This window comes from Pseudophryne corroboree, chromosome 1, assembly GCF_028390025.1.
Source record: "Pseudophryne corroboree isolate aPseCor3 chromosome 1, aPseCor3.hap2, whole genome shotgun sequence".
NCBI classification, from domain to species: domain Eukaryota; kingdom Metazoa; phylum Chordata; class Amphibia; order Anura; family Myobatrachidae; genus Pseudophryne; species Pseudophryne corroboree.
This window is the reverse complement of record NC_086444.1, coordinates 110,193,531-110,221,530: the sequence shown is the minus strand read 5'-3', so window position 1 is coordinate 110,221,530 and position 28,000 is coordinate 110,193,531. Positions and strand designations below refer to the sequence as shown.

Below are 28,000 nucleotides of genomic sequence, written 5' to 3'. Positions count from 1 at the left end.
TAGTTGCCATGGATGAAGGGGGTGAACCCCAGGACTACATTCGTATATCCTCAGAAAAGCTCTCGGCTGATGAGGTTTCGCAGTTAGTGGTTTCTCCATGCTGTGGCGCTGTGTCCATATTTATAGGTAGGTGTCTGCTTAGAGGTTTTCATATAACCAGTACAAAATAAACAAGAAACAGGTAAATAGTCATCTGTTCATTTATTTGGAACATTGAGATCGTTACCGCTAATGACCAATTTGTCTTAAGATCACACACACGCTTTGTAAATAGCTGATAACTCGTAATTTTACAATGAAAGAAGGGATCTGCCTTTTCAAAGTGTTATTGTAAGTTATTACATGGGCTACAACACAAACTTAAAATATCGCAGTAGACCTTTAGGCAGGGGCATAACTAGAACAGGGGCGTAGCCAGAACTTTGTGAGCCCCATAGCAACATTTTTGAAGGGCCTCCCGTCCCAATGCTTCTAGAGAGACACTTCTCTGCAGCAGTTGCTAATGTTATGCCCTATAATAGTGCACTAATTCATTTTCTGAACCATAGTAGAGCCTTATTTAATGTTATGCCCCATAATAGTGCCCTAGTTTCTTTTATGAATCGCAGTAGTGTTTAAGTTCACCCTATGGGGGTAATTCAGATCTAAGCGCTGCAGCAAATTTGTTAGCAGTTGGGCAAAACCACGGGGGTAATTCCAAGTTGATCGCAGCAGGAAATTTTTTAGCAGTTGGGCAAAACCATGTGCACTGCAGGGGGGGCAGATATAACATTTGCAGAGAGAGTTAGATTTGGGTGGGTTATTTTGTTTCTGTGCAGGGTAAATACTGGCTGCTTTATTTTTACACTGCAATTTAGATTGCAGATTGAGCTCACTACACCCAAATCTAACACTCTCTGCACATGTTATATCTGCCTCCCCTGCAGTGCACATGGTTTTGCCCAATTGATAACAAAATTCCTGCTGCGATCAACTTGGAATTACCCCCCATGTGCACTGCAGGTGTGGCAGATATAACATGTGCAGAGAGAGCTAGATTTGGGTGGGTTATATTGTTTCTGTGCAGGGTAAATACTGGCTGCATTATTTTTACACTGCAATTTAGATTTCAGTTTGAACATACCCCACCCAAATCTAACTCTCTCTGCACATGTTATATCTGCCGCCCCCCCCCCCCCCCCCCGCCCCCTACACTGCACATGGTTTTGCCCAACTGCTAACAAATTTGCTGCTGCGATCAGGTCTGAATTAGGCCCTATGTCACATTTCAGAGCTGCTAGTACACATTATGCTGCACAGTACCCCCAATTCACATTATGATAAATATATACTATATATGTGATGGGTCATGTTTTAATTAGAGATGAGCGGGTTCGGTTTCTCTGAATCCGAACCCGCACGAACTTCATGTTTTTTTTCACGGGTCCGAGCGACTCGGATCTTCCCGCCTTGCTCGGTTAACCCGAGCGCGCCCGAACGTCATCATGACGCTGTCGGATTCTCGCGAGACTCGGATTCTATATAAGGAGCCGCGCGTCGCCGCCATTTTCACACGTGCATTGAGATTGATAGGGAGAGGACGTGGCTGGCGTCCTCTCCGTTATAGTAGAAAAGAGTAAAGACTGAGTGACTTACGGTAGTTATAATTGTGGGGAGGATTGGGGACGGGGAGCAGCTGTTAGGGAGTACAGTGATTTAGATTAGGAGAGAGAGAGAGAGAGAGAGATTGACCTGATTTACTGGAGCTTAGGAGTACTGTAGAAGAGAGTGCAGAGTTTACTAGTGACTGACCACAGTGACCACCAGACAGTGCAGTTTTATTTAATATATCCGTTCTCTGCCTGAAAAAAACGATACACACAGTGACTCAGTCACATACCATATCTGTGTGCACTGCTCAGCCCAGTGTGCTGCCTGCATCATCTATGTATATATTATATATCTGACTGTGCTCAGCTCACACAGCTTATAATTGTGGGGGAGACTGGGGAGCACTGCAGTGCCAGTTATAGGTTATAGCAGGAGCCAGGAGTACATATTATATTAAAATTAAACAGTGCACACTTTTGCTGCAGGAGTGCCACTGCCAGTGTGACTGACCAGTGACCTGACCACACTGACCACCAGTATAGTTAGTAGTATACTATATTGTGATTGCCTGAAAAAGTTAAACACTCGTCGTGTGACTTCACTTGTGTGGTGTTTTTTTTTTTATTCTATAAAAAACTCATTCTGCTGACAGTGTCCAGCAGGTCCGTCATTATATAATATATATACCTGTCCGGCTGCAGTAGTGATATATATATATTTTTTATATCATTATTTATCATCCAGTCGCAGCAGACACAGTACGGTAGTTCACGGCTGTAGCTACCTCTGTGTCGGCACTCGGCAGTCCGTCCATAATTGTATACCACCTAACCGTGGTTTTTTTTTCTTTCTTCTTTATACATACATACTACGACATCTCTTTATCAACCAGTCTATATTAGCAGCAGACACAGTACAGTACGGTAGTTCACGGCTGTGGCTACCTCTGTGTCGGCACTCGGCAGTCCGTCCATAATTGTATACCACCTAACCGTGGTTTTTTTTTCTTTCTTCTTTATACATACATACTACGACATCTCTTTATCAACCAGTCTATATTAGCAGCAGACACAGTACAGTACGGTAGTTCACGGCTGTGGCTACCTCTGTGTCGGCACTCGGCAGTCCGTCCATAATTGTATACCACCTAACCGTGGTTTTTTTTTTCTTTCTTCTTTATACGTACATACTACGACATCTCTTTATCAACCAGTCTATATTAGCAGCAGACACAGTACAGTACGGTAGTTCACGGCTGTGGCTACCTCTGTGTCGGCACTCGGCAGTCCGTCCATAATTGTATACCACCTACCCGTGGGTTTTTTTTCTTTCTTCTTTATACATACATACTACGACATCTCTTTATCAACCAGTCTATATTAGCAGCAGACACAGTACAGTACGGTAGTTCACGGCTGTGGCTACCTCTGTGTCGGCACTCGGCAGTCCGTCCATAATTGTATACCACCTAACCGTGGTTTTTTTTTCTTTCTTCTTTATACATACATACTACGACATCTCTTTATCAACCAGTCTATATTAGCAGCAGACACAGTACAGTACGGTAGTTCACGGCTGTGGCTACCTCTGTGTCGGCACTCGGCAGTCCGTCCATAATTGTATACTAGTATCCATCCATCTCCATTGTTTACCTGAGGTGCCTTTTAGTTGTGCCTATTAAAATATGGAGAACAAAAATGTTGAGGTTCCAAAATTAGGGAAAGATCAAGATCCACTTCCACCTCGTGCTGAAGCTGCTGCCACTAGTCATGGCCGAGACGATGAAATGCCAGCAACGTCGTCTGCCAAGGCCGATGCCCAATGTCATAGTACAGAGCATGTCAAATCCAAAACACCAAATATCAGTAAAAAAAGGACTCCAAAACCTAAAATAAAATTGTCGGAGGAGAAGCGTAAACTTGCCAATATGCCATTTACCACACGGAGTGGCAAGGAACGGCTGAGGCCCTGGCCTATGTTCATGGCTAGTGGTTCAGCTTCACATGAGGATGGAAGCACTCAGCCTCTCGCTAGAAAAATGAAAAGACTCAAGCTGGCAAAAGCACAGCAAAGAACTGTGCATTCTTCGAAATCCCAAATCCACAAGGAGAGTCCAATTGTGTCGGTTGCGATGCCTGACCTTCCCAACACTGGACGTGAAGAGCATGCGCCTTCCACCATTTGCACGCCCCCTGCAAGTGCTGGAAGGAGCACCCGCAGTCCAGTTCCTGATAGTCAGATTGAAGATGTCAGTGTTGAAGTACACCAGGATGAGGAGGATATGGGTGTTGCTGGAGCTGGGGAGGAAATTGACCAGGAGGATTCTGATGGTGAGGTGGTTTGTTTAAGTCAGGCACCCGGGGAGACACCTGTTGTCCGTGGGAGGAATAGGGCCGTTGACATGCCTGGTGAAAATACCAAAAAAATCAGCTCTTCGGTGTGGAGGTATTTCACCAGAAATGCGGACAACAGGTGTCAAGCCGTGTGTTCCCTTTGTCAAGCTGTAATAAGTAGGGGTAAGGACGTTAACCACCTCGGAACATCCTCCCTTATACGTCACCTGCAGCGCATTCATAATAAGTCAGTGACAAGTTCAAAAACTTTGGGTGACAGCGGAAGCAGTCCACTGACCAGTAAATCCCTTTCTCTTGTAACCAAGCTCACGCAAACCACCCCACCAACTCCCTCAGTGTCAATTTCCTCCTTCCCCAGGAATGCCAATAGTCCTGCAGGCCATGTCACTGGCAATTCTGACGATTCCTCTCCTGCCTGGGATTCTTCCGATGCATCCTTGCGTGTAACGCCTACTGCTGCTGGCGCTGCTGTTGTTGCTGCTGGGAGTCGATGGTCATCCCAGAGGGGAAGTCGTAAGACCACTTTTACTACTTCCACCAAGCAATTGACTGTCCAACAGTCCTTTGCGAGGAAGATGAAATATCACAGCAGTCATCCTACTGCAAAGCGGATAACTGAGGCCTTGGCATCCTGGGTGGTGAGAACCGTGGTTCCGGTATCCATCATTACTGCAGAGCCAACTAGAGACTTGTTGGAGGTACTGTGTCCCCGGTACCAAATACCATCTAGGTTCCATTTCTCTAGGCAGGCGATACCGAAAATGTACACAGACCTCAGAAAAAGAGTCACCAGTGTCCTAAAAAATGCAGCTGTACCCAATGTCCACTTAACCACGGACATGTGGACAAGTGGAGCAGGGCAGGGTCAGGACTATATGACTGTGACAGCCCACTGGGTAGATGTATGGACTCCCGCCGCAAGAACAGCAGCGGCGGCACCAGTAGCAGCATCTCGCAAACGCCAACTCTTTCCTAGGCAGGCTACGCTTTGTATCACCGGTTTCCAGAATACGCACACAGCTGAAAACCTCTTACGGCAACTGAGGAAGATCATCGCGGAATGGCTTACCCCAATTGGACTCTCCTGTGGATTTGTGGCATCGGACAACGCCAGCAATATTGTGTGTGCATTAAATATGGGCAAATTCCAGCACGTCCCATGTTTTGCACATACCTTGAATTTGGTGGTGCAGAATTATTTAAAAAACGACAGGGGCGTGCAAGAGATGCTGTCGGTGGCCAGAAGAATTGCGGGACACTTTCGGCGTACAGGCACCACGTACAGAAGACTGGAGCACCACCAAAAACTACTGAACCTGCCCTGCCATCATCTGAAGCAAGAAGTGGTAACGAGGTGGAATTCAACCCTCTATATGCTTCAGAGGTTGGAGGAGCAGCAAAAGGCCATTCAAGCCTATACAATTGAGCACGATATAGGAGGTGGAATGCACCTGTCTCAAGCGCAGTGGAGAATGATTTCAACGTTGTGCAAGGTTCTGATGCCCTTTGAACTTGCCACACGTGAAGTCAGTTCAGACACTGCCAGCCTGAGTCAGGTCATTCCCCTCATCAGGCTTTTGCAGAAGAAGCTGGAGACATTGAAGGAGGAGCTAACACGGAGCGATTCCGCTAGGCATGTGGGACTTGTGGATGGAGCCCTTAATTCGCTTAACAAGGATTCACGGGTGGTCAATCTGTTGAAATCAGAGCACTACATTTTGGCCACCGTGCTCGATCCTAGATTTAAAGCCTACCTTGGATCTCTCTTTCCGGCAGACACAAGTCTGCTGGGGTTGAAAGACCTGCTGGTGAGAAAATTGTCAAGTCAAGCGGAACGCGACCTGTCAACATCTCCTCCTTCACATTCTCCCGCAACTGGGGGTGCGAGGAAAAGGCTCAGAATTCCGAGCCCACCCGCTGGCGGTGATGCAGGGCAGTCTGGAGCGACTGCTGATGCTGACATCTGGTCCGGACTGAAGGACCTGACAACGATTACGGATACGGACATGTCGTCTACTGGCACTGCATATGATTCTCTCCCCATTGAAAGAATGGTGGAGGATTATATGAGTGACCGCATCCAAGTAGGCACGTCACACAGTCCGTACTTATACTGGCAGGAAAAAGAGGCAATTTGGAGGCCCTTGCACAAACTGGCTTTATTCTACCTAAGTTGCCCTCCCACAAGTGTGTACTCCGAAAGAGTGTTTAGTGCCGCGCTCACCTTGTCAGCAATCGGCGTACGAGGTTACATCCAGAAAATGTGGAGAAGATGATGTTCATTAAAATGAATTATAATCAATTCCTCCGCGGAGACATTGACCAGCAGCAATTGCCTCCACAAAGTACACAGGGAGCTGAGATGGTGGATTCCAGTGGGGACGAATTAATAATCTGTGAGGAGGGGGATGTACACGGTGATATATCGGAGGATGATGATGAGGTGGACATCTTGCCTCTGTAGAGCCAGTTTGTGCAAGGAGAGATTAATTGCTGCTTTTTTGGTGGGGGTCCAAACCATCCCGTCATTTCAGTCACAGTCGTGTGGCAGACCCTGTCACTGAAATGATGGGTTGGTTAAAGTGTGCATGTCCTGTTTATACAACATAAGGGTGGGTGGGAGGGCCCAAGGACAATTCCATCTTGCACCTCTTTTTTCTTTTATTTTTCTTTGCGTCATGTGCTGTTTGGGGAGGGTTTTTTGGAAGGGACATCCTGCGTGACACTGCAGTGCCACTCCTAAATGGGCCCGGTGTTTGTGTCGGCCACTAGGGTCGCTAATCTTACTCACACAGCTACCTCATTGCGCCTCTTTTTTTCTTTGCGTCATGTGCTGATTGGGGAGGGTTTTTTGGAAGGGACATCCTGCGTGACACTGCAGTGCCACTCCTAAATGGGCCCGGTGTTTGTGTCGGCCACTAGGGTCGCTAATCTTACTCACACAGCTACCTCACTGCGCCTCTTTTTTTCTTTGCGTCATGTGCTGATTGGGGAGGGGTTTTTGGAAGGGACATCCTGCGTGACACTGCAGTGCCACTCCTAAATGGGCCCGGTGTTTGTGTCGGCCACTAGGGTCGCTAATCTTACTCACACAGCTACCTCATTGCGCCTCTTTTTTTCTTTGCGTCATGTGCTGTTTGGGGAGGGTTTTTTGGAAGGGACATCCTGCGTGACACTGCAGTGCCACTCCTAAATGGGCCCGGTGTTTGTGTCGGCCACTAGGGTCGCTTATCTTACTCACACAGTCAGCTACCTCATTGCGCCTCTTTTTTTCTTTGCGTCATGTGCTGTTTGGGGAGGGTTTTTTGGAAGGGACATCCTGCGTGACACTGCAGTGCCACTCCTAAATGGGCCCGGTGTTTGTGTCGGCCACTAGGGTCGCTTATCTTACTCACACAGTCAGCGACCTCATTGTGCCTCTTTTTTTCTTTGCGTCATGTGCTGTTTGGGGAGGGTTTTTTGGAAGGGACATTCTGCGTGACACTGCAGTGCCACTCCTAGATGGGCCAGGTGTTTGTGTCGGCCACTAGGGTCGCTTAGCTTAGTCATCCAGCGACCTCGGTGCAAATTTTAGGACTAAAAATAATATTGTGAGGTGTGAGGTATTCAGAATAGACTGAAAATGAGTGGAAATTATGGTTTTTGAGGTTAATAATAATATGGGATCAAAATGACCCCCAAATTCTATGATTTAAGCTGTTTTTTAAGGTTTTTTGAAAAAAACACCCGAATCCAAAACACACCCGAATCCGACAAAAAAAATTCGGTGAGGTTTTGCCAAAACGCGGTCGAACCCAAAACACGGCCGCGGAACCGAACCCAAAACCAAAACACAAAACCCGAAAAATTTCAGGCGCTCATCTCTAGTTTTAATTTCAACCAAACTTCTGATTGCACAAAAATGGCGCACATCCCATATTCCCACTTTAGCAGCAGTCGAAAGTGCAGTCCAATCCCATTACGAATTTGAAACTGCAGACTTGACCAATTATTTTTGTGCATCAAATCACCTCCTCCACTGGTTTCCTTGGCATACATATAGTTCTCTTAACCCAATAGGATAGACCCTTTATATTGCATATCTCCGCTGATCATTCTCGGGCTTTCCCCGAGTTCATTTTGTGTGTTCCAACTGTATAATGGATTTAATTTACTGGCCAGTATATGAATATATTCTTATGTCTATTCTCTGTACGAACCTGTGTTGGCAGACTATCTTGTAACCTTGTATTTATATAAATGTATCCACCCCACCCGCCCCGGCCCAACTTCCATTTTTCTGTTTTCTGTATCCCCCCTCCTATCTTATACTATATAAAACTTCAATAAAAATCTAATATTGAAAATTGTGAGAAAATGCAAAAATATAATTGATTCCAGTAAATTTGTATTTAATAATCGCACTGAATAGAATTTTATTCTGCGTCCTTCATCGTGATTTGGAGCCGGATTCAGAGATATTTTCCCTACATTTATCTATTTATATCAGAGTGGCTGTGTCTACTAAATCTCCCGGCTGCTTGTGCAACGGTGGCCTGGGTACGTGGGTTTATGTTGCGGCTAAGCGCTGGTTTTCTGTTGTCTTCTAGGGACCACAAGGAATAATTTTGAAGGGAAGAAAGTTGTTTCTCTGGAGTATGAAGCGTATGTGCCAATGGCAGAGGCTGAAATTAGGAAAATACTTTCTGACATCAGACAGAAGTGGCCATCGGTCAGGCACGTGGCTGTGTATCACAGACTTGGGTGGGTACGCTGACCTCATGCACATGATATATTCCTGCACATTCTCTGTTACTTTTTAAATGTGACTATTTATGACTGGTACGTTGGAGGAATGATTTGTCTGCATTTAGATTTTCCCCTCCCAGTCTTTTAAGCAGAAACATTACAATATAAAGCTTTACTCAAGTCCCCTAACTCAGATGCCTTTCTGTGGCCTCTTACCCTTATTCTACACTACGGCATCTGTTCAGGCTGGTTAGCATATTGATTAGTGCACCAAATCTGTTTCAGCAGCTGCCAGTAAATGGGCAATTGTCATATGCTCACATACACTATTTTGGCTAGTTGGAAAGATAATATTTTAGATGTATGAGCAGCAGTCCCATGACAGGGCAGCAATGTTCCCTGTAACAGGGCAGTGCCCCAGACCGTGAGTGGGCGGGCTCACTGACAAAGTATCCAGGAACGTTCTGAGAATACTCCGTGCAGCACTACAGCTCCCCTGGCGCACTCTGTGCAGCACTACAGCTCCCCTGGCGCACTCTGTGCAGCACTACAGCTGCCCTGGCGCACTCTGTGCAGCACTACAGCTGCCCTGGCGCACTCTGTGCAGCACTACAGCTCCCCTGGCGCACTCTGTGCAGCACTACAGCTCCCCTGGCGCACTCTGTGCAGCACTACAGCACCCCTGGGTGCAGCACTACAGTCCCCTGGCGCACTCTGTGCAGCACTACAGCTCCCCTGGCGCCTTACATAGCACTGTGGGAGACATGTCGTTTCCACAGTGCAGGATTTGGGACTCAGGAGACGGAGGAACAGGCAACGGCTGTTGGGTGAGTAAGGTCGGTTCTGCCTCCAGGCATTCCATCCTGTGCATCGGCTGCACCGCCCAGCTGGCCTGACGCCTGATGGAAGAATATATTGGGCGGCTGTAAACAGTGCTGCATGATCAGCGTGCAATATGGGTGTGGTATTGAAATCGACAGTAACTAGGTCGACAATGTCTAGGTCGACAGTAACTAGGTCGACAGGGTCTTTAGGTCGACATGTTATAGGTCGACAGGTCAAAAGGTCAACATGAGTTTTTAATGTCGTTTTCTTCGTAGAGTGACCGGGAACCCCAATTAGTGCACCGCATCCCCTCGCATGGCTCGCTTCGCTCGCCATGCTTCGGGCATGGTGCCTTCGCTCCACTGTCGCTTCGCTCGGCACAGATTACCGTTCCAATCGTAGTACACGTGGATCGTTAAGTATGAAAAGGTTCAAAAAAAGAAAAAAAATGTGAAAAACTCATGTTGACCTTTTGACCTGTCGACCTAGAACATGTCGACCTAAAGACCCTGTCGACCTAGACACCCTGTCGACCTAGTTACTGTCGACCAATAGTGGTCGACCTAGACATTGTCGACCTAGTTACTGTCGACTTAGAGACGGATCCCGTGCAATATATCCTTCCATTCTGCATTCAACTGCATGACGTTGTCCGCGCGGGTCTGCCCATCTGACATGCAGCATATCAGATGGGACGACCCCGGTGATGACACACGTGAACACGCAATTGAGGGTGCACACTAGATTATATAGACAATATATTGTTCCGATACATGCAGGAACGATATCCTTATATATCGCCTTATGTGTACCCCACCTTAGGCTGGCCACACGCGGAGTGATGTGTGTGGCTGCTGCAACGGAGCGTCCGAGGGCCGATGCAATGGAGCGTCCAAGGGCCAACATATCGGGTGGCCCCTACACACAGGGCGATCTGGTGCCCGAACACCCATGATGCTGGCCCACCTACGCATAGCGCTGCATGGGATCGTCCGCCCGCATCGCTGATCATTTGAACATGCTGAAGGATCAGTGATGCAGGCGGACGACCCCAGGGGTGCGCGTAATGGATGACATCATGCCCACACACGGTATGATATAACTGCTTAAACGTTCCAGTTCATTGGATCAGCAGCTATATTGTGCCGAGTGGGGGCCTTAAGTCTCAGGGAAAGTAAAAACGTGTGTTTCTCTGCCAGCCAATTAGGACAGAGCTGGGGTGGAGATTGATCTATAAAAAGGTTCTGGCTCCCATTGCCACTGCGATCACTGGTGCCGCAAGTTCCACATTGCTGGACACCATAGGTAACAGTTTAACAGCATAAAACAAGTAGGCAAAAGATGAGACTGCACAAGCAAGAACTGTTATGTGTCAATATATGATGTGTGTAAAGAGCAGGTATAATCGTACAGTTCAGTACATGCACATCATACACATCATGAAGCAATCATGGAGTTAGTACAATGGTTGGACAGAGTGTAAATGGATAGACGTGACACACAAGGTTTATACGGTGCCCATGGGAGCTTATTGTGTTATACACAAGCAGCATAAATACTATGGAAACATTATTTGGAGCTTCAGTTGTTGGTGAGTTGGTTTTGCTTATTTAGATGATATATTAAAATTTTACCACAACATGTGTCCTGTTTTGCTCTATTGTAAGAAAACCTTGTATTCTGCTGATACTAGCTTTCTATACTTCTGTCTCCAGCAGAGGGCGCTCAGTGCTAATGAGGAGACCCTTGTTAAATTGGAATGATTGTTAGGGGTAAATTTACTAAGAATTGTGTCTGGCCACGTTTAAACACACCAGGCATCGCTGGGGTACGTGATAGTTTTTCAAGATGAAACACTCCAGATTCACGAAGAATCCCGTGTTTCGATGGACTTTGCAAATGTGTTTAGTTGTGTGCCTATGAACTACGTGTTCTGCAGAAGGCTGCACAGATCAGTGTAATCTGTGCAGTGCTTCTGTGTATTACTGTGTAGATAAAGGGTTAAAAATAAAAAAAATTAAATCCATGTTCCCCCCCCCCCTTAAAAAAAAGTATAACCAACACTGGGCCAAAGAGCTGATCCTAGAAAATAATTTATAGGAACCTCACTTATTTTCTAAAAACCAACACTGGCCTTAACTAGCGGGGAAGATAGGGGGTAATTCCCACAGCAGGGGCACACACCACGGGGTCCTGTATATACATACTGTATCAGTGTCGGACTGGAGCATGAAGGGCCCACCGGAGGAATGCTGCTATACGGGCCCATGCTTAAAGGTGTACCCAGTTTCCAGAGGTTTGGCTAACCATTACATGTTCTGTGCCCCTTGGTAAATATATAATAAACCAAATTATTTTGAAGTATAATGTAACATATGTATAATGCATAAATCCAGTGCACTAGGATAGTCTGGAACTTGATCCGTAGAGGAGGAGTAGGGCCCACCGGTAGTTTTCCCTGTGGACCAGTCCGACCCTGTACTGTGTATGTATAGTGCTACCCTGCAGAATGACAGCTGCCCACATGGTTCTCTGCACTTTTGCCACTTTCAGCCAATCAGTGGTCGCTGCTATAGAGACAGCCCACTTATTGGCTGAGAGTGGTCTGATTCTTAGCCAATCTGGGCTATTTCTATAGTCTTAGCCATCTTTGGCTACAAATGTCAGCGGGCCCTTAATGCCCAGGCATGCTGGCACTTTTGATTCCTCAGCTGCTGATATGTGGGGCAGGCTTTCTGGGACCTGTGACCCCGCTGTAATAGACCATATTACTTCTTTCTTTTGACTGCTATCAACCTCGCACCCACCGCCCAAGGGTGCGGGGTATAGCTCCAGGCTTCAGCCCAGGCCTGGGGTATGCTCTGGAGTGGTCCCCACTCCCAAAGAAGTTCCAGGCCTGGGCTGACCACATGGGGGGTAGTTAATGCTTTGGCCGGAAGAGACGCTGTGATGTGTGTAACGCCCCTCTGCCCCCACACACACACACTAATTGAGACCATTGCTGGTCCCTACATATTTTTTCCCCGTATTTCCAGGTCCGGAACTGGCCCTTTGACCCAGTGCTGGTTACGCAATTTTTTTTTTCTCATGTGTAACCCTTTACCTACACGTTAACACACACACATGGTAATGCACACACATACGGTAACACACACACATGGTAACACACACACACGGTAACACACAGAAGCACTGCGCAGATCTCAATAATCCTTGCAGACTTCGTCAGAACACGCAGCTGTGCTTAGTTTTTTCTATGGAAATTATTTGCGTGTTGGTTCGATTATGTAGTGAATTCATTGTGAAAAACCGGCCAAACTCACTTGCGAATGCAACTTGGCCTAACGCGATTCTTAGTAAATTTACCCCTTGGAGTTGGGCTGTTCTCAGCGTGTGCCGCGCAGAGTGTGCTTTTGTACCTACGACGGTAGCTAGGCCTAGTCCATGTCTGCCTGAGTGTGTGACTCTGTCTATTCAGGGTACAATTGTAATTTTCTCATTATCTTCTTTTAAGTGTGGTTCCGATAACTGAAGCTAGTGTCATCATTGCGGTATCTTCACCGCACAGAAATGACTCTTTGGATGCTGTGAAATATTGTATAAACACATTAAAGGCAACAGTGCCTATCTGGAAAAAGGTAAGCTGTTCACGGATAAGCATTTATATTTGGGGGTAGATTGTGGGGTTTTAATGTTTAAAATAGAACAACTTAAAGCCAAAATAATTTTGTGGGCTAAAGAATCACACCTGTGGGTGCACTAGGAACCAATTATTTAATTGTTGTATTTAATGATGTCATTTGTTCCTTTTGGTGACTCTGTATTGGCTCCTTGGCATTATAACACCACACATCTGGGGAGATGCATCAACGACTTGAGAGAGATAACGTGGGGAGAGATAAAGTACGAACCAATCAGCATGTAACTGCCATGTTACAGGCTGTGTTTGAAAAAAGGACAGGAGCTGATTGGTTGGTACTGGTGTGGCCAATCCCGGGATCGGCGGGATCCTGGGATTTTGGCCTAAGATTGGCCAGGATTTAATAAGGCCAATGTTTGTTTGTTTTTAATGCCAGGGAGACGCTCAGATGCTGCCTGGCTCCCCCTGCCCCAGGCTGTGCACACTGCGAAGTGTGACGTGGTGTTAGAGGTCACGCTGCGCAGTTCATCGCAAGCCACACCACCGGGCGGAATGCCTGCTGCCCAGACTCACCGCCAGCCGTATCTGTCGACAGCACTGCCGCCTCCTGAACCCGCCAACAGCACCGCCGTCCGGACCGGCCGACAGCCGGACCTGAGGAGGGTGAGTATTTCTTCTTATTATTTTTTTTCTAGCCAATTCCAGGTATCCTAGGAATCCTGGAATTGACAGGTTTTTTTTAGTCCCGAGTCCTGGGAATAAAAAAAAAATAGGTCTGGATTAACCTCCCTAGTCGATACTTTGGGGGTGATTCAGACCTGAATCCTGGGCTGCTAATGTTGCTGACCTGCATTCGGTTAGTCGCCGCCAAAGGGGGAAAGGGGGAGTGGAAATTCGCTGTGCAAGTGTGCAGTCGCATGCGGGCAGCTGCAAATCCGTTCGCACCTCACTCAGTGTGTGCAGTCTCTGCGCAGCCCAGGACTTACTCCTCCAGTGTGATCACAACAGGCTGAATGGGGTTGGAGCTGACGTCAGACACTCTCCATGGAAACGTTTGGGAACGCCTGCGTTTTTCCTGACACTCCCAGTTAATTGTCAGTTACCACCCACAAACGGCCTCTTCCTGTCAATCACCTGGCGAACACCCGTGTGAATGAAATCTTCGCACCATCCTGTCGCTGACCGGCGATTCCCGTTGTTGTTGTCCGACACACATTGCGGTGCATACGCATGTGCAGTTATGACCTAATCGGCCGCTGTGTAAAAACGCACAGCAGCAATCAGGTCTGAATCAGGACTTTTATCTCTCTCCAAAATTTGATAAATCTTTCCCTATTAGCTAATTGACTACCTGGAGTTTAGAAATCTCTACTTGGATCTACATGTTTGTTTGTTTGTCTATACATCAGTATTTTAAACCTGGCTCTGATCAGTTCTGTGTGTTTTATCCAGTGGTGGTTGCTATAATAGATCTCTAGCACGGTGGATTTATGCTTTATATACTGAAAGCAAAGAGAACTCTATGATGCCCAATATTTAATTGTGCAATCAGTGAGTAATCTTTATCTTGGTACAGATCCACAAAATAAATAATTGTGGCATGCCTGTGTGGGTGCTTTTGATGACCGTGCATACTGTAAGTAACATTAACTTGAGCTGCCTGCTTATATTGGTAATGGCAGTCAGATATCACTGCCCACACCTTTGTAGAGTTACCGGAAACACATCAGGTCAGAAAAGTAAAGAAAAAATGTCACGCCTTTTGTATCAAGGGGCAAAGTCTGCATCCTGATGTCTATCCCTATTACAGTAATGACGCTGATAGGGCAAAACAGAATTTCATTTCACGGCTCGGGAGAAAGGGGATGCGGTCAAGATGCCGGCTGTCGAGATCCCGGCAGTCAAAATACCGACATCGGAATTCCAAATGAATCAGAATCCTGACAGCCGCCACCCCGACTGTAAGTATCCCAGCGATCTGAGGTTTAGGGCTGGGGGAGGGGGGCTAGGTTTAGGCGTCAGGCAGGGAGGTTAAGGTTAGGCTGCGGGGGGGAGTTCGGGTTAGGCTGCAGGGGAGGGAGGGTTAGGTTTAGGCGACAGGGGTTAGGATTAGGCACATCCACGGTGGGGTTGGGGTTATGCTGTGGGTAGGGTAGGTTAGGGGAGAGGGGAGCATAGCCATTAAGGGCAGTACACACTATGGTGGCCAATCCTGGGCTATTTTCTCTGACGTCCTAGTGGATGCTGGGAACTCCGTAAGGACCATGGGGGATAGCGGCTCCGCAGGAGACTGGGCACAAAAGTAAAGCTTTAGGACTACCTGGTGTGCACTGGCTCCTCCCCCTATGACCCTCCTCCAAGCCTCAGTTAGATTTTTGTGCCCGGCCGAGAAGGGTGCACACTAGGGGCTCTCCTGAGCTTCTTAGTGAAAGTTTAGTTTTAGGTTTTTTATTTTCAGTGAGACCTGCTGGCAACAGGCTCACTGCATCGAGGGACTAAGGGGAGAAGAAGCGAACTCACCTGCGTGCAGAGTGGATTGGGCTTCTTAGGCTACTGGACACCATTAGCTCCAGAGGGACCGAACACAGGCCCAGCCTCGGAGCTCGGTCCCAGAGCCGCGCCGCCGGCCCCCTTACAGAGCCAGAAGCAAGAAGAGGTCCGGAAAAATCGGCGGCAGAAGACATCCTGTCTTCACCAAGGTAGCGCACAGCACTGCAGCTGTGCGCCATTGCTCCTCAGCACACTTCACACTTCGGTCACTGAGGGTGCAGGGCGCTAGGGGGGGGCGCCCTGAGCAGCAATAAAAACACCTTGGCTGGCGAAAATACATCACATATAGCCCCCAGGGCTATATGGATGAATTTTAACCCCTGCCAGATTCCACAGAAAAACGGGAGAAAAGGCCGCCGAGAAAGGGGCGGAGCCTATCTCCTCAGCACACTGGCGCCATTTTCTCTCACAGCTCCGTTGGAGGGAAGCTCCCTGGCTCTCCCCTGCAGTTACTACACTACAGAAAGGGGTTAAAAAAGAGAGGGGGGCACTAATTAGGCGCAGTATAACAATACAGCAGCTATAAGGGGAAAAACACTTATAAGGTTATCCCTGTATATATATATATATAGCGCTCTGGTGTGTGCTGGCATACTCTCCCTCTGTCTCCCCAAAGGGCTAGTGGGGTCCTGTCCTCTATCAGAGCATTCCCTGTGTGTGTGCTGTGTGTCGGTACGTTGTGTCGACATGTATGAGGAGGAAAATGAGGTGGAGGCGGAGCAATTGCCTGTAACAGAGATGTCACCCCCTAGGGAGTCGACACCTGAGTGGATGAGCTTATGGAAGGAATTATGTGACAGTGTCAGCTCTTTACAAAAGATTGATGACATGAGACAGCCGGCGACTCAGCCTGTGCCTGTCCAGGTGTCTCAAAAGCCATCTGGGGCTCTAAAACGCCCGTTACCGCAGATGGCAGATACAGACGCCGACACGGATACTGACTCCAGTGTCGACGATTAAGAGACGAATGTGACTTCCAGTAGGGCCACACGTTACATGATTGAGGCTATGGAAAATGTTTTTACACATTTCTGATAATACCAGTACCACTAAAAAGGGTATTATGTTGGGTGAGAAAAAACTGCCTGTAGTTTTTCCTGCATCTGAGGAATTAAATGGTGTGTGATGATGCGTGGGTTTCCCCCGATAAAAACTGTTAATTCCTAAAAAGTTATTAGCATCATACCCCTTCCCGCCAGAGGATAGGGCACGTTGGGAAACACCCCTTAGGGTGAATAAAGCGCTCACACGCTTGTCTAAACAGGTGGCACTACCGTCCCCGGATACGGCCGCCTTAAGGAACCTGCTGACAGAAAGCAGTAAAATATCCTAAAATGTATATACACTCACACGGGTGTGATACTGCGACCAGCAATCGCCTCAGCCTGGATGTGCAGTGCTGGGGTGGCTTGGTCGGATTCCCTGACTGACAATATTGATACCCTAGATAGGGACAGTATATTACTAACTATAGAGCATTTAAAAGATGCATTTCTATATATGCGTGATGCACAGAAGGATATTTGCCGACTGGCATCAAGAGTAAGTGCGCTGTCCATTTCTGCCAGAAGAGGGTTATGGACAAGACAGTGGTCAGGTGATGCTGATTCCAAAAGGCATATGGAAGTATCGCCTTATAAAAGGGAGGAGTTATTTGGGGTAGGTCTAACAGACCTGGTGGCCACGGCAACGGCTGGAAAATCCACATTTTTACCCCAGGTAGCTTCTCAACCTAAGAAGACGCCGTATTATCAGGCGCAGTCCTTTCGGCCCTATAAGGGCAAGCGGGCAAATGGCGCCTCATTTCTGCCCCGTGGCAGAGGGAGAGGAAAAAGGCTGCAGCAAACAGCCAATTCCCAGGAACAAAAGCCCTCTCCCGCCTCCGCAAAGTCCTCAGCATGACGCTGGGGCTTTACAAGCGGTCTCAGGCACGGTGGGGGCCCGTCTCAAGAAATTTGAGACGTCTCCCCCTCGCCGTTTCATAAAGTCTGCTTTACCGACGTCTCCCTCAGACAGGGAGACAGTATTGCAAGCCATTCACAGGCTGTATTCCCAGCAGGTGATAATCAAGGTACCCCTCCTGCAACAGGGAAAGGGGTACTATTCCACACTATTTGTGGTACCGAAGCCGGACGGCTCGGTGAGACCAATTTTAAATCTAAAATCCTTGAACACTTACATACAAAGGTTCAAATTCAAGATGGAGTCACTCAGAGCAGTGATTGCAAACCTGGAAGAAGGGGACTATATGGTGTCTCTGGACATCAAAGATGCTTACCTACATGTCCCAATTTACCCTTCTCCAAGGGTACCCCAGGTTTGTGGTACAGAACTGTCACTATCAGTTTCAGACGCTGCCGTTTGGATTGTCCACGGCACCCCGGGTCTTTACCAAGGTAATGGCCGAAATGATGATACTCCTTCGAAAGAAGGGAGTTTTAGTTATCCCTTACTTGGACGATCTCCTGATAAGGGCAAGATCCAGGGAACAGTTGGAAGTCGGGGTAGCACTATCTCAGATAGTGCTGCGGCAGCACGGTTGGATTCTCAATATTCCAAAATCGCAGCTGATCCCGACGACACGCCTTCTATTCCTAGGGATGATCCTGGACACAGTCCAGAAAAAGGTGTTTTCTCCCGGAGGAGAAAGCCAGGGAGTTATCCGAACTAGTCAGAAACCTCCTAAAACCCGGCCAAGTGTCAGTGCATCAGTGCACAAGGGTCCTGGAAAAAATGGTGGCTTCCTACGAAGCAATTCCATTCGGCAGATTCCACGCAAGAACTTTCCAGTGGGACCTGCTGGACAAATGGTCCGGATCGCATCTTCAGATGCATCAGCGGATAACCCTGTCACCAAAGACAAGGGTGTCTCTCCTGTGGTGGTTGCAGAGTGCTCATCTTCTAGAGGGCCGCAGATTCGGCATTCAGGACTGGGTCCTGGTGACCACGGATGCCAGCCTGCGAGGCTGGGGAGCAGTCACACAGGGAAGAAATTTCCAGGGCTTGTGGTCAAGCCTGGAGACATCACTTCACATAAATATTTTGGAGCTAAGGGCCATTTACAATGCCCTAAGCCAAGCAAGACCTCTGCTTCAAGGTCAACCGGTGCTGATCCAGTCGGAAAACATCACGGCAGTCGCCCACGTAAACAGACAGGGCGGCACAAGAAGCAGGAGGGCAATGGCAGAAGCTGCAAGGATTTTTCGCTGGGCGGAAAATCATGTGATAGCACTGTCAGCAGTGTTCATTCCGGGAGTGGACAACTGGGAAGCAGACTTCCTCAGCAGGCACGACCTCCACCCGGTAGAGTGGGGACTTCACCCAGAAGTCTTCCACATGATTGTAAACCATTGGGAAAAACCAAAGGTGGACATGATGGCGTCCCGCCTAAACAAAAAATTGGACAGGTATTGCGCCAGGTCAAGGGACCCTCAGGCAATAGCTGTGGACGCTCTGGTAACACCGTGGGTGTACCAGTCAGTGTATGTGTTCCCTCCTCTTCCTCTCATACCAAAAGTACTGAGAATTATAAGACGGAGGGGAGTAAGAACTATACTCGTGGCTCCGGATTGGCCAAGAAGGACTTGGTACCCGGAACTTCAAGAGATGCTCACGGAGGACCCGTGGCCTCTACCTCTAAGAAGGGACCTGCTCCAGCAAGGACCCTGTCTATTCCAAGACTTACCGCGGCTGCGTTTGACGGCAGGGCGGTTGAACGCCGGATCCTGAAGGAAAAAGGCATTCCGGATGAAGTCATCCCTACCCTGGTCAAGCCAGGAAGGATGTAACCGCAAAGCATTATCACCGCATTTGGCGAAAATATGTTGCGTGGTGCGAGGCCAGTAAGGCCCCGATGGAGGAATTTCAACTAGGTCGATTCCTGCATTTCCTGTAAACAGGAGTGTCTATGGGCCTAAAATTGGGGTCCATTAAGGTTCAAATTTCGGCCCTGTCAATTTTCTTCCAGAAAGAACTAGCTTCACTACCTGAAGTTCAGACGTCTGTAAAAGGGGTACTGCATATACAGCCTCCTTTTGTGCCTCCAGTGGCACCTTGGGATCTCAATGTAGTTTTGGGGTTCCTAAAGTCACATTGGTTTGAACCACTTGAATCTGTGGAGTTAAAATATCTCACATGGAAAGTGGTCATGTTGTTGGCCCTGGCCTCGGCCAGGCACGTGTCAGACTTGGCGGGCTTTATCCTGTAAAAGCCCTTATCTGATCTTCCATTCAGACAGGGTGGAATTGAGGACTCGTCCTCATTTTCTCCCTAAGGTGGTTTCAGTGTTTCATCTGAACCAACCTATTGTGGTACCTGCGGCTACTAGTGACTTGGAGGACTTCAAGTTGTTGGACGTAGTCAGGGCCTTGAAAATATATGTTTCCAGGATGGCTGGAGTCAGGAAATCTGACTCGCTGTTTATCCTGTATGCACCCAACAAGCTGGGTGCTCCTGCTTCTAAGCAGACTATTGCTCGTTGGATTTGTAGTACAATTCAGCTTGCACATTCTGTGGCAGGCCTGCAACAGCCAAAATCTGTAAAAGCCCATTCCACAAGGAAGGTGGGCTCATCTTGGGCGGCTGCCCGAGGGTCTCGGCGTTACAACTTTGCCGAGCAGCTACTTGGTCAGGGGCAAACACGTTTGCTAAATTCTACAAATTTGATACCCTGGCTGAGGAGGACCTGGAGTTCTCTCATTCGGTGCTGCAGAGTCATCCGCACTCTCCCGCCCGTTTGGGAGCTTTGGTATAATCCCCATGGTCCTTACGGAGTTCCCAGCATCCACTAGGACGTCAGAGAAAATAAGAATTTACTTACCGATAATTCTATTTCTCGTAGTCCGTAGTGGATGCTGGGCGCCCATCCCAAGTGCGGATTGTCTGCAATACTTGTACATAGTTATTGTTACAAAAATCGGGTTATTATTGTTGTGAGCCATCTTTTCAGAGGCTCCTCTGTTATCATGCTGTTAACTGGGTTCAGATCACAGGTTGTACGGTGTGATTGGTGTGGCTGGTATGAGTCTTACCCGGGATTCAAAATCCTTCCTTATTGTGTACGCTCGTCCGGGCACAGTATCCTAACTGAGGCTTGGAGGAGGGTCATAGGGGGAGGAGCCAGTGCACACCAGGTAGTCCTAAAGCTTTACTTTTGTGCCCAGTCTCCTGCGGAGCCGCTATCCCCCATGGTCCTTACGGAGTTCCCAGCATCCACTACGGACTACGAGAAATAGAATTATCGGTAAGTAAATTCTTATTTTTTCAATCCAAGGTATCGGGATTGAAAAATTATCAATCCCAGGATTGGTTTCTTTTCAATGTGTCCCACCCCCGGCCCTGCCCAACCCACATAATTGACCCTAATCTGGGCGGGAGCGGGGGGGGTCACTTACTGAGCGGAGGTGAAATGCGGGGCGGTGCAGGTGGTGATGTCCGGCGGGCGGCAGGGGCACCCAGGCAGCTTCTGAGCCTCCCGAGGAAGCTCAACGCTGCCCGGCACAGAAAAAGTAAGGCGGTGGCCAATCCCAAAATCTCCGGGATTGTAAACTCCAATCCCAGGATTGAATCCTGGGCAATTTTAGGCCGGGATCCCACCAATCCTGATACCGGGATTGGCCACCATAGTACACACGTAGCAATGTGTGCGTAAATTCTAAGCAATCTGACTAGGTTGCTTAGAAATGAAGCACACATCTCTGTGTGTATGCCCCATAGCGATAGCGATGCGCGGCCCTGCATGCATTGCTCAATTCTCCACGCTGTGCGCTGAGCGGGACAGAGATGTGTGATGAGCGTTCTGTGCTAGATCGCTCAGCACACATCGCTACGTGTTTACCCAGCATATCTCACTCCTGTCTGTCTTCTTAACAGCAGTATCCCAGCATCAGTATTACGACTGCCAGGATCCCCTGTTCCCGGTAATTCATACTGATCCGGGAAAGAGATGTTGGGGATAAAGGTTTATAGCCTGTTACTTCCCATATTTATGAAGCACTGTGATAAAACTTCCAACATTTTTGCCCATATCCCTCAAGAAGGGAACAATCTATATATCCATCCTACCTGTCCATGTAGCTACATTCCAAGGCTGTCTGTCACTCCTGTGGCCAGGCCGCTGAATCAGTAGTGGATTAGAGTCCTATTATTCAGTACATCATTTGTAAAGTGGGAAACTTGATAGGCAGGATAAACGGGTTTGGTATGATTTACCGCCGCTCAGGATGTGGAGTATCATTATGCCGACATCAGCATCCCGAGCGGTGGAATGCTGGCAGGGGGGCGAGCGCAACTAAGGGGGTAATTCAGAGTTGATCGCAGCAGCAAATTTGTTAGCAGTTGGGCAAAACCATGTGCACTGCAGGGGGGGGCAGATATAACATGTGCAGAGAGAGTTAGATTTGGGTGGGTTATTTTGTTTCTGTGCAGGGTAAATACTGGATGCTTTATATTTACACTGCAATTTAGATTTCAGTTTGAACACAACCCACCCAAATCTAACTCTCTCTGCACGTTATATCTGCCCCCCCCCCCCCCCCTTGCAGTGCACATGGTTTTACCCAACTGCTAACAATTACCCCCTAAGTCATTCACCACAGGTTCTATTCTCCCTCTGTGGGTGTTGTGGACACTCAGAGGTGGAATCACCTACCTCGCCAGTATACCGGCGGCGGTTTGATGCTCCCGTCGGGATCTTGGCGTCTGTATTGTGACTGCCGGGATCCATACTGGATACCGGATAAACACTGGAAAGGTTTGCTCCTACGATAGCCCTATTCTGTATTAAAACTACTGAATAATTTGAGCTTTTTATACTGTGAACTGCCACCATATGTTTAAATGATACAGATCTGTTATACTACAGCAAAGGAAAATGCCCCGAACTGTTAGTTCAGTAGTAGGACCACTTGACTTAAGAATTTAGGGGCAGATGTATTAACCTGGAGAAGACATAAGGAAGTGATAAAGCAGTGATAAATCCAAGGTGATAAACGGACCAGCCAATCAACTCCAATATGTAAATTGACAGTTAGCAGCTGATTGGCTGGTGCATTTATCACCTTGCACTTATCACTTCCTTATGCCATCTCCAGGTTTAATACATCTGCCCATTAGTTTCCAGAATGCACACACTGTGGTTGAGAGGCTGCAGTTATGGGCAGTGCAGAAGTCTGATTTGCTACCTTTGCTACAAGCATTCATTGATTTTATGCCAGCTACCGCAACTGTCATTAACAAAGTCTCCAAGATGACCCATTCCATTAGGTACAACATGCTCTGTTCCTGGACTTCCTTACCAGTGGTGGCTCCAGAGGTGGGCAGGGCCGGCGCTTCCATTAGGCAGCTTTAGGCAGCTGCCTATGGGCGGGGGACCAGAAGGGGCGACCCGCAGCCGGCCCCTGGCATCAGAAGTACTAGTCACGGGCACTAAAGAATAAGGAGGAGGCGGTTGAAGAGTAGGGGCAGCACAATTACTACACTTCCCTCCCCTGCTCCTCTCTATACTGGATCATTCTGTCCCTTAGCATGAAAAAAATACAGTGATCTGGGGATGTGATCTGCCCGGATCTCCTCCAACTTCTTCTACTGGTGGCCAGGCGCCTGTCCTCCCCCTGCAGACAATTCCTCTCTCCCCGCCCTGTCCCCACTCCTGCTCTGCAGTTTGCACTCTGCACAGCCATAGGTGTGCGCACGGGAGGGAGGGGGAGGTGAGGGGTCCCTGTTGCGCTCTAACGTCCGGCATCCCCTTCAGACAAGCCTGTTGCTGCCAAACATGCTCATGCCCCCTCCCCCCCGCGTGCTGCACTCGGTGACGGTGGTCAGTGCCGCAGCTCTGAGCCACCCTACTCTCCAGTGATCTTGGCACCCTCCCACCTCCAGCAGCCACCCTGCCACAGTTCCTCGATACCTCCGGCTGCATTGCAATGGGACTGCATGCATGGACGCTGGAGCTCTGATCCTCCTGCTACCGTCCTCCTCTTCGGGCTGTGTCTGGATCCGCGGGAATGAGCTACTCTGCACTTGAGGTTGACTGTACATGCGGTGGTGAGTGACTGGAGAGCCCTGTGCCCTCTTGCCCCCCCCCTCCTGTGTGTGTGGCCCCTGTACCCCCTGCCTCTGTGTGTGTGTATCCCCTCTTCCCCTCACCATGGTGTGTGGCTCCCTGTGCCTCCCTGTCCCTGCGTGTGACACCTTGTGCCCCCCTACCCCTGTTTTTCCCTGCCCCTGTGTGTATGACACACTGTGCCCCCCTCCCCCATGTATGGCACACTGTACACCCTCTGCCCCTGTGTGTGTGGCACCCGGTCCCGCCACCCCCCATGTGTGATTCACTGTGCACCCCCTGCATCCCTGTGTGGATGGCGCCCTGTGCCCCCACCTGCTTCTTGTAGGACACACTGTGCACCCTTTGCCTCTGTGTGTGTGTGTGTGTCGCCCTGTACTGACCGCAGGGGTGTGTTTTTAATCTGTGGTAAGGGTTAAATTGCTATTTTTGTTCTATTTTTTTTTTCTGCCCTTCCTCTCCCTACTCATGTCCTATGTCCTTGTCTCCCGGTCGTCATCCATCGGTTCCTCTGTTCCCTGGTCACAGCCAATCTCCCAAGAGGGAGAAAAGATGTCTGTATGCCGGCAGTCGGGATTTCGGCGCCGGTATGTTGATCGCCGGGAGCCCGGCCGCCGGCAACCAGAAGAGCACCCCCGTGTACGGTGCTGCAAAACACTTGTAACGCCTTATAAAGAATATGTAATAATGATATGGGGGGGCAGCAGGTTAAAGTTTTGCCTAGGGTGTCGAGAAACCTTGCACCGGCCCTGGAGGTGGGGCTGCAGCAGACTCCAAAAGTCAAATAGGGGAGCCACACCAACTGCCACCCCAAGCACTTCCAAACATCACCAGCTGGGACTCACTGGCAGTTGGTGTGTCTCCCCTATTTGAATTTTGGACTGTGCTGCAGCCCCACCTCTACATCTGCCACTGGCAAGGAAGTCCAGGAACATAGCATGTTGTACCTAATGGAATGGGTCATGTTGAGGGTATGCATTAGTATTGACACTATGCTAAGTGCAAGAGATCTGTCAGAAACAGGTTTCGCTTTCCCTTACGCATGACTTTGAATCGCATGGAGCTTTAGCTACACTGCTATGACACTCTCATGGCAATCCCAAAAGTCAGTGAGGGTAGTGAGGGGAATATAAAAAACATTAAACGATTGACAGTATGCCTATTTACTAACCCTAGCATGAAGACATGCAATATTGAATCCTTTGGAGATTGGTAGAGAAACGGAACACTAACAATGTATTGTTATTGTTGATTTGTAAGGAACGACCGAGCACCGCATCGGCAGAAAGTGGGGAAAGGTACATGGTAGACAAAATAAATGAAAACATAGAGTAAGACTGGCCCTGCTCATGAGAGAGCTCACAGTCTAAGTGTTGCTCAGCCTGGAGATTTGGGCAATTGCTGGTAGTACAGGTGGGAGTGATGTAAGCTCTAGTAAGGAGATGAGTTTTTAGAGAGCATTGGTAAGGAATTCCATTAGTTGGTAGGGGCTCAGCAGATTTGCCGTGGGTGGGAGTTGAGGGGTGGTAATCACAGTTGAGAACCAGGCCTGGTTTGGGAGAGTATTTCAAGATGAGAATTCAGATGTAAGAAGGGTAGTGGTGGTGGGTGGTGTTCAGGGTGTAGTAGGTTAGGAATAAGAAGGGTAGTGGTGGTGGGTGGTGTTCAGGGTGTAGTAGGTTAGGAATAAGAAGGGTAGTGGTGGTGGGTGGTGTTCACGGTGTAGTAGGTTAGGAATAAGAAGGGTAGTGGTGGTGGGTGGTGTTCAGGCTGTAGTAGGTTAGGAATACGAAGGGTAGTGGTGGTGGGTGGTGTTCACGGTGTAGTAGGTTAAGAATAAGAAGGGTAGTGGTGGTGGGTGGTGTTCAGGATGTAGTAGGTTAGGAATAAGTGAGTTGAATTGGATTCCGTAGGACATCAGTGTCAATGTAGGGATTTGTAGAGTGATGCTGAGTATGTAGAGCAATGACATAGGAAGATCATTGCGTCTCTGCATTTAAGATGCATTAGAGCAGTGATAGTTGGGTGAGGGTATTTGGTGTAGGATGCAGTAATAGAGGAGGGAGATGAGAGAGTGGATACGAGTTTGGGTAGCATTCTAGGGAAGAAATAGGCATTTTCTAGTAATGGAGATGGCAGGATCTGACGGGATTGGCATACAACAGGGTCAAGTTTGACACAAAGGTCACACTTGATTTGGGACACTGGGAGAGTTGGTGTGTGAGTAATACTGGGAACACAGACTGAACTGTACCCAGCGACTGCATGATACGTTGCGCTGTCCATACACACTGCAGATGATGATGGCATGATATAAAGTCGCCCAATGCATTTAAAATACATGCCGTCGTTCCCTGGGTCATCCCATTGGGCAGGCAGCACGCCTGACAGGATGACCCATGGGAGCGCGCTATCATGGGTACACAATGAGAGCGTTGTGGCAGATATATCATTCCGATCTTCGTCAGAACGATATATCATCAGTGGTGACTGTAGAAAGAGGGAAGATAGGCTTCCCTGTTTGAGAAGCTGCCCTCAGCTCGGCTCTTTGCATATCTAGTGGAGCTGCCCCAAACTTCAAACATTTTGGAGAGAAGTCACCTTCCATGTCCTCAATATGAGAGTATCACATGACCCAAAATATATTGTTCTCCTGGTTCTTAAACTGGGCTGCTATTCTGGGACACTGTAAGTGCAACCACTTGTCAAATATCTACTTCTTGGAAGAGATTACTTCCCCCTACTATTTTTATTTCGGCCTACAATAGAGGTACAAAGACCAAATGGAACATCATTATGGGCATCCTGATAAACTCCTCCGCTTCCTTTCACAAGGTCTTTGCTCCCTGGACTTCATGGCATAACTAACCAAGAAAAGACCTAGAATTTGGGGAAACTTGTTTGTGTGTTTGGTTGTTTTTTTTTTGTCTTTTTGCAAGCTCTAAAGCACTTGTGCATATTACTAAGAAAATAATGTTTATGTGATGTAAACTTAAAGAACTTTCGCAAAAATGTGCGTGGGTGTTGTCCTTTCATAGTACAACGCGCTAACCCAAGATTTCTCCTGTGCCTCCCCCCTTCACTGGAATGCACTCCCCTGCTCAATCAGCCTCTCCCAACCTTGCATAGTTTCATATGGGCACTAAAACCCCACCTGCTCATCACAGCATACCCATCCAGCATATAACTAATTGGCCTGGTGGCTCACCTCACTTCCCTGCTCCTGCCTTCTTAATCTCACTACCTTCCTCACGCCCCAGCCATCTCAGTCTTCCTCCTTCCCCGGCCATCACTAGCTCTCTACCTTCCTGCCCACAGGTCCCCATTGACTTGCTCACGCTCATGTCTTCTGTCTGTCTCCCCTTCCTTAGATTGTAAGCTCCTGGGAGCAGCCTCCTCCTCCCTCCTGTTCTCTTAGCCCTCTTCTCCACAACCACACGTTGGCCGCCTTCTGGAATTCCACCCACTGGTAGCTGCTCATCCCTTCTGCTGACTCTTAAATTACTAGTGTTGTCATCACTATTAATGACCTGTTCCTACCATTAGCCGCTCACCTGCTTACCAGCTGTATTGTGTACTGAGATCTGCGGTGCTAATTGTTACTTGTGTCCTGTTTATACTTTGACTATGTGATGCTCTGTTTTACCCTGTTCTGTCTTATGGGGCATACACACGGTGAGATACAACTACCGATATGGACTATATAGTAGAAAACATAGTGCATATTGCATCGTATATTTATATACAGCTTGTAATGCTGATGCGGGGTCTGTATCGCAACGAAAAATAGACTGTGCAGGAAGGCCAATATTGACTGTATCGGAGGTTCATGCCTCCAGCCACACTATAGCCAACATCGGCCATTAGCCTGCATTGCACAAGTTTGTATGCGGCTTTACTGTTTGTACTATGCCAAATAAATAAAGTGTAATAAAATTGTTGTGGTGGATATTAACTTTATCAGCATTGTTTGTTTGTTTTTGGTCTAGGAATTGTATGAAGAAGGCTACACATGGAAAGAAAACAAAGAATGTTTTTGGAGAAAACAAGATGATGTATAGTACAGTCAATTAGGCTCAGTCCACAGATCACTGGTTTCATATTTTTGATAAAAAACAAACAAAAACAAAACAATGAGCAGTTTAATCCAATTCATATTTGTTCCTTGTATTGTCATTATTAAATCCCTTAAACTAAAAGTGTTTCTATTCTTAGGTGTTAAATGTCCTTGTGTGCATGTGTACAAGTGAT

At 48.0% G+C, this 28,000-nt stretch overlaps 1 protein-coding gene across 1 annotated transcript; it reads left to right on the top strand.

Annotated features, from left to right (window-relative positions):
- The first annotated feature begins 8 nt into the window (after positions 1-8).
- LOC135056565 (molybdopterin synthase catalytic subunit-like) lies at positions 9-27,948 on the top strand. Its single transcript, XM_063961909.1, has 4 exons — positions 9-126; positions 8,534-8,687; positions 13,012-13,135; positions 27,739-27,948. Exons 1-4 carry the CDS (start codon positions 9-11, stop codon positions 27,808-27,810), a joined length of 468 nt encoding a protein of 155 aa, XP_063817979.1. The 3' UTR covers positions 27,811-27,948.
- The last annotated feature ends 52 nt before the right edge of the window (positions 27,949-28,000 follow it).